At 31.9% G+C, this 12328-nt stretch overlaps 2 protein-coding genes and 1 non-coding gene across 3 annotated transcripts, besides 1 other annotated feature; 1 reads left to right on the forward strand and 2 right to left on the reverse strand. All coding sequences in view use genetic code 12, as the record gives it.

Annotated features, from left to right (window-relative positions):
• Positions 1-130: 130 nt before the first annotated feature.
• Positions 131-2335, reverse strand: PGA49 (Pga49p; the record flags this gene model as incomplete). Its single annotated transcript, XM_706759.2, has 1 exon — positions 131-2335. The coding sequence occupies one exon, from the start codon at positions 2333-2335 to the stop codon at positions 131-133; it is 2205 nt and encodes a 734-aa protein (XP_711852.2).
• A 312-nt stretch (positions 2336-2647) lies between these two features.
• Positions 2648-3019: a long terminal repeat ((theta-4b) Long terminal repeat (LTR); about 366 bp long, 7 copies per genome).
• A 5225-nt stretch (positions 3020-8244) lies between these two features.
• PPS1 (Pps1p) lies at positions 8245-11301 on the forward strand (the record flags this gene model as incomplete). Its single annotated transcript, XM_706760.2, has 1 exon — positions 8245-11301. One exon carries the CDS (start codon positions 8245-8247, stop codon positions 11299-11301), a length of 3057 nt encoding a protein of 1018 aa, XP_711853.2.
• A 929-nt stretch (positions 11302-12230) lies between these two features.
• tT(UGU)2 lies at positions 12231-12302 on the reverse strand. The gene has a single exon. It is a non-coding gene; the product is annotated as a tRNA-Thr (tRNA).
• Positions 12303-12328: the final 26 nt, after the last annotated feature.

A 12328-nucleotide genomic window follows, 5' to 3' on the forward strand; every position in this document is an offset into this window, starting at 1 on the left:
TTTTTCTCTCGGCTTGCATTTATATTTTTTATGGCGTTGAGATTTGTCCCACTTCTGACGAGAAGAAGAAGAATCATAACTACACACCAAATACCCCACCATCATACATAGTTCGAATCACATGTATTGCCTACATAATAATTATCAATAGTCCAGGTAATAGTAACAACAAAATAATTAATCCTAACACCGAAAATGATAGGTTTTGTGAAGCTGATCGGAATACAAATTGTCGATTTTCTGGCAATACAACCCCAGTAAATCGACGATGATAATTATTACCAGCATTATTATTATTGTCATCAGCAGTTGGGAACCGAATTCGAGAGTGTATTGTTTCTGTGAACTGTATAAATGAGTTTAAAATATTATTGCCTTGGTCGTTTGGCTTAGTAGATGTTGTTGATGATACGACACTGGTTTTAGGAACTGCCTTTGTGGTGTTGTACAGTGTGCTTTCCTGAGTTTGATTGTATTCTTTTGTCGTTTTGCTAATCTCCGGTTTATTGTTATTACTGCTACTGCTAGACATCAACTTGGAGGACTTTGTATCAGTTGAAGTTGGTGAATGTAATTTGGTTTCTTGTGGTTTTTTGCTCAAAAGTTTGCTCCTTATTATAGTGAAAATATCAGGAAATTTTGGTTTATCTAACTTTTCTGTGATTGTGACAGGTTCAGAAGTGGTATCAGTTGTCATGGTTATGGTCTTTGTTGGCATCGACAAAGATACTGGTTGTTTATCAGAACTACTATCTTGATAGTTGTCATAGATCGAGGAGCTTGAATTAGGGATTACTATATTTGTAATACCAGAAGCAATGCCCGATGATGTGCTTCCAATTCTAGTGATATGGATTGATTTTGACATAGCAGAAGATATTTGTGTTGACACTTTCATAGTCTTCTTAGCTTTAATACGAGGTCTTTTTTTAGTTCGACTTGGTCGTGGTGGTCTTTCAACGGTGAATTCACTATGATGATTAGAATAACGAGGAGGCACGGATCCAGTTCCTGGTGCTAGTGATAGTGTGTTAACATCTGGTAGATTAGTTTGATTCATTGGTAGTATTGAATACAAATTCAGTGTGGAATCCAGACTGGATAAATCAATAGGGAAGGTAATGTCATCAATATCTTGTACATTTGTTGGTATTTCAAAATTCCCAGTCCTATTGGTAAACTGTTTGTGGGGGTTTTGCATTGTTGCAGATGGGTCATAATGATGTGTTGGCTTAAGAGAATAAGGATCATCATTTGTTGGAAGCCTCATCTTTTCTGGAATTGGATTTTGTTGTGTATTTTCCTTTCCATCACCAGAATCATATTCTTCTGTCGGATTTGCATCAACTTCCTTTAAAACACCACTAGATTTATAATAGCCATGGAGTCTACTTTTAGTTGCTATGGGTAATGGGTAACCAATAATCAAGTGGCCACTTTGATGTTGTTGAATTGGCGTTACTATTGCTGCCAAATCGTGTCTAGCTAGTACTTTTGTGATAGTTAATGTGATCACTTCAACTGTGGTGATCTCATTTGTTTCGACATCTTTTGATTTGAGAAGCTTAGGTCTTCTTTTATGTGATTTTCTAGATTTATGCTTCAACTTGGATGATTTGGATTTGGATTTGGATTTGAGGGTTTTCTTTCTTGAACTTCCAATTAATCTTCTGTTGTTCAGTTTTGGCAGTCTGACTAATAGATTATTCTTCGTCGATGCTAGCTCAGCTCTATCGTCATTGTTGTTTATTACCACTTCTGGATAACGTAAAAAATGATTATAGAACTTCAGTCTATTTTTATAATAATAGTGTTGATGTTCCTGTTCCAACTGGTTTTCATTTTCATTTTCATTTTCATTCTCATTTTCGCTACTACTAGTATCATAATTTAACACTCTATCATTTTCATTTTGAGTATCGCTCTCGTTAGCTTGATTGTTTTCCATATTTTCAACTTCATCACCATTGTCGTCACTATCATTGCCCTCGTCACTTTCATCAGAAAAATCACTGGAAGAATTCATTAGTGCTATTTGCTCATCATTGGAAGAGACATCTTCAGAATTGGATGAGCTATCGTCGATATCTGTATCGGAATTATCCAATTGAACAAACGTGGAATTAGTATCGTTTAACAACTTTATATAGTCGATATTGTTTGTGCCGTTAACTCCAGAAATTGTTGATATGGGATCATAACCAAGTGTTGTCAATTCTGTGGAGACTGAAGATGTCACAAGAACAATTGAATCATTCATGGATTGTAAGTAGGTTGTTGTTGGATGTAAGAAAGTATTACTTGAGAGCAACAATAACGAAGTAATGTAATTCATAGTGAAAGGGGTTGTATTGCAACGGTTGAATATAAAAGTTCCTCAAAAGGAATAAAATTTGGATTTCAGAGCGGTTGCAAAAATAAGAGAAAAATTGATTACAAATGAAACAAAATGAAAAATATCGGAACACAATTTATCAAACCACGCTTTGTTTGTATGTCTACAAGAGTATCCACCTAAATACAACTATATTCCTGTTTTCATCCAGTAAATGGATTAGCTGATTGGCTAAGTTGGTTGTTTATGTATATTCTGCCAATTCATAATTGTAGTGCCCTTTGTAGTACAAACTAATATTTTTTGTAATTTTGTTACGATGGTGACGTTGGTACTGCATGTAGTTGCAACGGCAAATGGCCTCCAGCGAGTTAACAACGAATGATCAGGTGAAGCCTCCGACTTGTGTTCATTGGCTGCGCCTCCGGGTTGCTAGTCTTTGTCGTACCCCCCACAAGGTAGAATGGGAGAAGACAACATGTGGGCAGTTGTACATTCCTCACGGGAATATAAATAGACGTTGGAATCCCCCTGGGATTGGATTGGGAATAACGACTTAACTAAGGAACTAATGAACTAACTAATGATCTTATGGACTTCTTAGCCAGACTAACTATGATTACATAATCATCTACGTAGCCAATATACACTACTCGTCCACACTCCCACTACACACTCGTAACAAATTTCTTATGATTCCACAATAAGAGCGGCTAAAATCAAAAAAAAAAAAATATACACTACACGTGACCTCACAACAAACAACACAAGAAATCCATCAAGATGTCAAAACTATTCAATATTTATCTAGCTGGATGTTGAGTTTACTAGCAAGATAATAGACAATAAATGCATTCAATTGTTATCCATTCAAATGGTTGCACTGTTGGAGTTTTTTTTTTTTCTTAGATAACAATAAGATTTAAATTAAATTGAGCATTGAACAAAGGATTAAGTAATTAAACAATCATCTAATTATATTACCAATTTAAGATAATTTGTAACCAAGTTTAGATGTAGTAGTAAAGCTATTCCCCACTTCTTTGTTCAATATTCTGTTTTTTGGAAGAAAAGAAGTTCACCAACAATAAGATGATATAATTCAAACAATAAATTGATACATCTTTCTTCTCATTAATCTATCGTCAGTGATTGTGATAACAAAATAAATTGTTAGCATTTGCGGTATAATGGAAGTCTAGTGGGACAGTTTACATTTTTGAGGCAAACAGAATTCTGTGAGTGTTACCCCACATTCTCTACACAACATAGGATAAACCCCAAACAACGAGCCAAAAGATGATAAAAGTGTTCAACTAATATCGTTGTTGTATTTTGAAAAGACGCGTTCTTATCAACAATAGAATAAGTTTATGAAATTGCAACAACTTTTGTCGATAACAATGGAAAGCAATATTACAACATGGAGGGATGTACATATTTAAGATAAATAAGAATAATTAACCCAAGCCACATTTATTCAAAATTATACAATTATAACCGCTGAGGTAATATTCAATAGTAGGTGTTGCTTTGGGGGGAGGGGGTGATTAAGAGAAATGTAAATTCTAGATACCAGGTAGTCTATACAACAATATAGTTTCATGACCCCCTTTTTTTTGTATTTGTTTTGACCCCACCATGGTAGCAATAATTGTGATTGTGGAGTTGGTTAATGAGAATCTTTAACTGGGTTGGATTGATTTTATGAACTAGTGTTAATCATGTTGGGATAATATCAATACTATGGGTTGTATTCATTTTGTGGATAAACACTTTTGCATTGACGATGCAAACAAGAAACCTAGGAACATTATTAATTGAGAAAAGATCTACAGGGTGAAAAACATAAAATAATAATAATAATAATCCATTAACCTTGTGCTTGCTTGTTGATCTATTTTTGAGGGGGGTGAGTGGATGGGTGGGTTCCTAAATATTTCTTATTTTAGTTTATGCATAACTAAGATTAACTATTTACAGAATCATAACCCACTACTGCTGCAAGTAGAACTTAATGAAATATCATAATCATTACCGATAGAAACATCGTCAAAAATTAGTATCTAAAGAGACTAAGTGGAAGAGTAAAATAAATCCCGCAAAAATTAATTATTCCCCTTTCGTTGTTTGAGTATTAGTTTTTATTGAGGAAGCGTGTAATCTGTTTCTCTTTTTTTTGCACCCGTGATTATCACCACAATTTGGGTAGTACCACCAACTATGCCCAGCTAGGTTCAACTGGGATATCCCCACAGAGGTTATTCTTTTTTTAAAAAAAATAGACGAGCTCTCATATATTCTACTAATTACAAAACTTGTATTAAATTGAAGAAAATCCCTCAATCATGCAAGAGGTTTAAATAAAGATCTTCTCTGTCCCCCTTGAGAATGTGATTTTAACATTTGAATATCAACAACGCGTTTTGGCTTATTAATAGTTTTCTAAATTATTATTATTGGTGTAGTATTTAAGATTTGGGTGTTCTATTTTGTTAGCGATATTGTTCTTTAACTTCCTTTTTTCAAAAAATAATAATAAATTGTGTGGTCGCCATAATATTATTATTGTTAGTATTAGTATAATAGATCATATTATACAACTACCACAAACCTTATTATGAAGTTACAGATATATAATAAAGGAATCTAATTATTGGTTAAGGTTTTTCTTAAAACTTTACAAAATAGAAGAATAGAAAATTATAAATTTTGACAAATTGATGTTTCATAATTATAATCTTTCAGTTTTAAGCTTTCTTTCTTAAAATTCTCTTCAATAAACTTGACGGCATTGTTACCTGTCACATTTTTGCTTTTCCATTAAGTCAATTTCAGTAGGTGTGTCTCACTATTATGATCGTGCTGATGTTACTGTTTCCCATGAATTCTATGCATTTTCATACACAAAAATTATTGACATGTTAGTGGGGCATTGGGGCTTTATTCTATACTATTTATGTGAACCATTTTGTACACCTCATATTTTGTTGGGACATGATAGTAAACGTGTGTAGAGAAAACCAAATTGACAGAGGTCATGAATTACTTCAATCGTCTTGTCACCAATATTTGTACCTGCTACCAAAAAGACACACAAAAAAAGCAAACACTAAACGTGTGTGTATGGATTCGTAAAAGATGACAGACATCACACAAATGCACACAGGTATCCACTTAATCCAATAGGTTTCCAAAATTGTTGGGTTGAGGGACAATTAATGACCTCAAAGTGTTGAGCATACACTGAATATCTGTTTTCTTGGGTAGACAACGCGTTTGATTATTATTCTTACGAAATAATTTGTATTTATCTTGTATAGGCAATAGTTCCCTGCGAGCTAGGCAAGATCAACAGTTTAACCTTTGACGAAAAGAAGAAAAGAAAAATTATACATCCTTTTAAAGCAGGTGATTATACTTTATGTTATAATTTACCCAATTTTAGGCAAAATAATACGAGAAAAGAAAATAAATCACGTGTAAGAAATAAACACTATTCACAAGCCTCTATTATATGTTGTTATATGATATGATCGTCGTCAACAACGTACATCAATGAACAAAGAAGGACAAAATAAATTAATCCAAACCGCTTGTGGTTTGTGTATTCTTTATTTTTTTTGATGTACGCCCTGGACAGAGGTATGTGCATGTACTTTAGGTCTTAGGGGTGTATACTTACATCATTGATAACTAATGAGTTAACTCCGCTGTATCCGCTCGTCTACCTGACGCTTGGTAAATCGTCTATTCGCCAATCTATAACCATTATCACACCCCATGTAGGCAATTTCTCTTTCTTATCTGTGTTGAATAGTTTCCTTTTCCTTTACCGATCATATTGCCAGTAAGGGAAATATGGTATAAGTAGACGCGTTTGACGTTACTAGAAGACCCAGAAGGTCTTACTTGAAAAGACACGTCTATTTCGTAGTAGTATATCCTAATTTGTAATATCTGGGAATGTGTGGTTTTACAGTGTGCCTGTTTCAAATATTAGTTATTTCTCTGGTGCGTCGTTTATTCTTCTCTTCTTCGTCTATGTTCTTCATTATTTCTTTCCTTCCTTATTTTTTTTTTTTTACTTTACAACGGTTATTAAGATTTTGCTCGAGATCAACATACAATATTGTTCAATTACAATGGGTAGAGGTTAGGTTAGGCATTATTTAACAAGAAGTTTCAGTTTCTTTGTTGATTAGTTTTCACATGTGATGAATATGATCTGTTTGAACTGGGCATTCATTCGTTTACTCGTGTAATTGAAGCTAATCGAAAGTAAATGGATGTTGTTAGAGACAAGTAGCGGGCGGACGAACGGGCAAGAAAGTCAAGTATTTCTATATTCTTCCAGGGTTCGTTTGTTGGCTGGTGGTGGAGGTGGAGGAAGGGGTCCATCTAAATTAGTTAGGGGTGTTAGTTAGTTTTGTGTTTTGTGTTAAAGTGCGCAACCAGTCAGTCCCCAGCAGCTATCGGTTGTTCTTGTAGTTAAGCCAATAATGAATGATCAATTTCATTAAATGTGATTGGTCTATTGATTCGTTATTGATAAACTGTTGATAAGGCGTGACCCTGTTCATAGACGTAAAACATGATAGTAGAGAACAAATTGTATTCTTATCAAAAGTTTAACCTATTTTTTTTTTGTCATACCAAGGTATATACATCTATTAGTAAAGATTGTTCAATTTTGTTACAAATAACAAACAAATCTAATAATGACCAAAGTAGAATAGAAATTACCCTAAAGAAACTAAATTAACACATTTTTAAATAAAATAATAATGGAACTTGCTGGTTGGTTGGTCGTGTTAATTGATAGTTTTGCTGGTGCTGGTGGTAGTAGAAATATAAAAGGCTGGGCCACGCAGGGGAAGACCAAGAGAAGAGGAGGAGGAGGGGGTGTGTAACATAAACTAATTATAATAATAATTTGTCCTAAAACAGAATAATTCTCGTTTTAGTTTTTGTGTAATTTATTATGTTTTAGACGGAAGACAAGAAAAATAAAAGAAGGCTACCAAAAAGATAAAAAAATAATAAAGAACATTGAAAAGACAATTTTATAATTCTATAATTTGACTTTGCATATAATAAGATTTATTAAATTAGAAACTAAAAAACCAAATTCTAAAATAATAAAACAAACAATAAAGTAACACCTGTAGTAGTAGCAGCAGCAGCAGCAAAAGAAGAAAAAGTTGATACTCGTCTCATGTTGTCTTTTTTAATATTTTATTTTTGTATTGTTTGTCAATTTCCTTCACTACGTTTGTTTGTTCCTGAGATAATGTGATGGTTTTAAGGATTTCATTTCTTTTTGAGTAAAATGTGTTGCATATATTGATAAATTCTGTGATATATAAATACCAATGTAATTTTCTAGTTTCAAATTCCTCTTTCTTCATTCTATTATATCTTGTACACATTCTATTTTTTCTTTTTTTTCTTTTTTGCATCTTTATTCGTTCATTAAATATTTTTAGTGTCACTGCAGCAATTTCCACCAGATAAGCAAAGTCGACGCCAATCTCACACTCACACACTTATATAGATAACAGAGCATAGCAAACCAAATACAACACTTCAACTCAATACGCAGCAATTACAAAAAGAATTGCAATATATATTTGAAAAAAACTAAAAAAAAGAGAGCATCAAGTTACCCTTCTTAACATTTACACTCAATACATTAGATTTGCTACATACTATATTTCAAAAGATCAACAACACCTATTTAGCTTGTTGATTGAATCGTCAACTGTTTTAACATCAATTGCTTTCAAGTATTTATATAAGTCAAACATTACCCCAAATCCTTTTATTTTTGTTTCCCTCTTTTTCAACCAACCAACAACAAATACCAACACATTAACAGTTACTTCTAACAATAACAATACTCAACCATGAGTTCAACTTTATCCTATTTGCGTAATCCGCATCGAAACAGAAAGCTGAGCACTACCACTATGTCATCTGATACTACTACCAGTACTACAGTCACAACAACATCAGATTCATTATATTACACATCTGATAATGTCAATATTCCTAGATCTTGTTTAATACCACCATCTTCAAACATACCGCAATCTTCACCAACAACAACCCTTTCCCCAGCAATTGCAACTCCAACTTCAATAACCATGTTATCTTCATCATCTTCAGCTTCAAGTATATTGAGTAATGTTGCCCTCCCAAACTCTTCTTGGACGCAGGAAAGTCATACAGCATCACTTCAGAATCATCAACAACAACCAGAGCAACAACAGCAACAGCAACAAAAACCATCAGCTACTTCATTGGCATCTCTATTATCCTCATCATCAGCTTCAGCACCACCTACAAGACGTACGAGTACCACTGTTGATAACAATGTCATAACCAGTGATGGCGGTTATAAATTTGGTAATGGTGGTAGTATGAACAATAATACTAATAGCAGAAAGAGTTCCCGGTCAAGCAATTATAGTAATTGTCATACTGCATTCCAAGATTTCCAAGATGTTTGGTTGTTTAGATTCAATAAAGGATTGAAAAATTATTTCGGTATTGATACTAATAACAGTAATATGGTGGGAGAAGATCAAGTGTTTGTGATCAATACTGTTGCTCAACTTAATCGGTTATTATATTTCAATTACCATCAGAAACTGGGATTTGATTATGAATATTCTGATAAATTATTTCCTTATTTGCATGGACTTAATGATCGAGACCAACAAATACATTTTGTTAAAGAAACTGGTAAATCAGTTGATAAGATTAATCATCAACTTGAAAATTTAACTATTAATAATTTCATGTTTATTAATGCCACTATTGATAAGAAAAATATTCCAAATTTAATCAATACTATGAATATCGAAGACTTGGTACCATCAAGATCTCAATACTCAAATAAAAAAGATCATGAATATAATTATTCCAATAGTGGTAATAAAATCAGTTGTCGTAATTTCGGGCAACAAATTGAATTAATGGCTCCTTTATCTCATATGGTGGTGTATAATTACAATAGTTGTACTGATAACAAAAGCAATAGTGTTGATAATACTAAGATATTAGTTAACAAATTGTTGTCGTATATGAAATCTTCAGGTAATCGATTTATTTATATTATTGACATTGAGTGCGAACACCAATCTTCCACCACCAATCTTGCAAACTCAAATTCAAACCCCTGCACGCCCTGGTGGCAATCAATCGATCAAAGTTATTTTGATAATGACTCTGATGAATTGCATTGGTATAATAATGCCATTATTAATCAAATAATCAAATCTCCCCAGACCAAGAACAATAATGGCGACAAAGTTACTAATAATAGCACTGACGAAGTTTTCATTAGTCAAGGAGATCGTTTTTTCAATAAATTTCATCGTTTGGAACAAAATTTAATTTGGAAAATGTATGGTAAACATTGGATATTAAACAATAAAGTATGTGTTGGTAATATACTTGATTTCCATCAAATACAAGAAAAAAATGATAATCAATTCAAATTGGTCATATATTGTGAAGATTATCAAAACGAAGAATGTTATGATGAATTCCCAACTTTACAAGATTTACAATATATTTGGCAAGATTATATGCTGGGGAATCATATTCACCATACTTATATGATAAAGATCCCATCATTAGGTTTTAGAAATAATAAATCAATTGATGAATACGAACTAATAATGATTTTGAATCTTTTGAAATTGATTGAACGCATCAGTCGAGTTAATAAAGTATTTATTGGTTGTTATGATGGATTCACTCATTCTACAAATTTATTAGTATTAGTAATGCAATTATTGGGTAAAGTTATTATTGAAGAATCGATTTTCCAATTGACAGAAACTGAAAATGTCAAATTATTTTTTTCAAATCCGGGTATTGTTGGTGGTGATTTACAATTTTTAAGAGAATTAGAACCATTTGTTGATTATTTGAATAAACATTTGATTCAAGAATTCCCGACAATTATTGATATGAATAACTTGGATTTGGATTCAATTCATCGGTATTATTGTATCAATCCTATTGCTAAACCTCCACTTTATCAAGATGATTGGTTTGTTGCCAAGACTAATAATTCCAAACATGATATAAATTTACCAGCAAGAATTTTAGCAAATGTTTATTTGGGAAGTTCAATGCATGGTGGGTCATTAACTATTCTACAAGCTTATAAACTCACCCATTTGATTTCTATTGATGAATTACCAAATTGGTGGCACACATTGAAGAAATATTATAAATTTGATTTCCAATTACAAGATGAAGATAAAGATGAAAACAACCACGGTAAAAATAAAAGTAATTACAAAATCATTAAACCAATTTATACATTTAATAATTCGAAATCAAAAATTTATGAATTTGAATTCAATCTGAAAAATTTGAAATCAATACCTCAAGAATTATTAAATAAATGGTCTTCTTCATCTTCTTCATCAATGGGGTTACCACATAAAAATTTCAAATCATTGATTTATATCCATGATTTTAAAGATGACGGTAGAGATTCATTAATGGAATTATTAATGGAATTATTAATTGATGCTCCACCAGCAATCCAAGATAAAATATTATTAGGATCAACAACCAATATCAATAATCCTACTAACAATTATACTAACGCCAACAATAATAATAATAAAACTTTGATTCATTGTAAAATTGGTGTTAGTAGATCAGCAACATTGGTAATTGCTCACTTAATGAAAACTTATAGACTTGGATTTTTACAATCATATTTTCTTGTTAGAGTTCAACGATTTAATATAATTATCCAACCAAATTTAAAATTATTTTATGAATTATATTTATTTGATCAATGGTTAGGATTAAAAGATTTTTATATTAATCATCAATTTAAACATTATAATTGGGAAACTATTTGTCATTTAATTAATCAATTGAATCAAATTTATATCAACCCAAAATCTATAACACTTTCATCGTCATAGTCTGTTTTAATTTGTTTTTTTCAATTCTACATATCCTTGTGTTTTTTATACTTTATATTTTTACCAAAGAGTCTTGTTTATATGTTCCTACTGGTTATACCACATTTCAAGAGCACTGGTGATTCTTGATACTACTTCATCGGGATCTAATATCATTTTATACATATGAATAGGCTCTTATTGTCATTTCTTTTTTTTTTTTTACTTAACTTTTGTTTTATTTTTGGGATTTACTAGGTTCTTGCTTTTGTTTTGTTTGTTTTTTCAATTCTATAATTTGTATTGTGTATGTGTTAATTATGTGTATTATGTTTTAGATTAATTGATTAATTTTATGTGGTTTTGAGTTTTCTTTTTTAAACAATTATCAATGTATAATTTGTTCACAACAACTTAGAGTGTATTAGAAAATGGTATAACTAGCTCATAATTTTTGAAGCCATTGATAACGTTGCTACTTGAGATAATGATTTGGGGTTGATCTAGACAACCAAATCAATTAAACAAATTACAATCCACACACACATATACACACACAATTCGTCGATCAAAAATACATGACCCCATTATCATAAACTTAATCAATGGATCTACAAAAAAAAAGAGCAATTTAAATTGCCCACGATTATTGATCTTCCTCTTTTTATGATATCATTGTTTCAAGTGTTGTTGCTATTGGGAAAGAAATACAACATTCTCAAATCTTTTTCCTTTGATTTTAAAGTTATGAGAAACGTATCTAAAACAAAACCAAAAAAACAAAACTCGAATGATCAAAAGTTGATCCCATATGGTTGCATTTACAACAACAATGGATCATTTTATTTGATGTATCAAATGTTATTGATGATGAGGATTGCTAGAAACACCCCCAAACATTTGAATTTTAAGGATTTACGGGTTGATTGAGAAGACAAAAAAATAAAAAATGCCTCTTGCCAGAATTGAACTAGCGACCTCTGCATTACAAGTGCAACGCTCTACCACTAAGCTAAAAAGGCAACTTTTCTTTCGGGTTTTAATCCCG

This window comes from Candida albicans, chromosome 4 (genome assembly GCF_000182965.3).
Source record: "Candida albicans SC5314 chromosome 4, complete sequence".
Classification (NCBI taxonomy): domain Eukaryota; kingdom Fungi; phylum Ascomycota; class Pichiomycetes; order Serinales; family Debaryomycetaceae; genus Candida; species Candida albicans.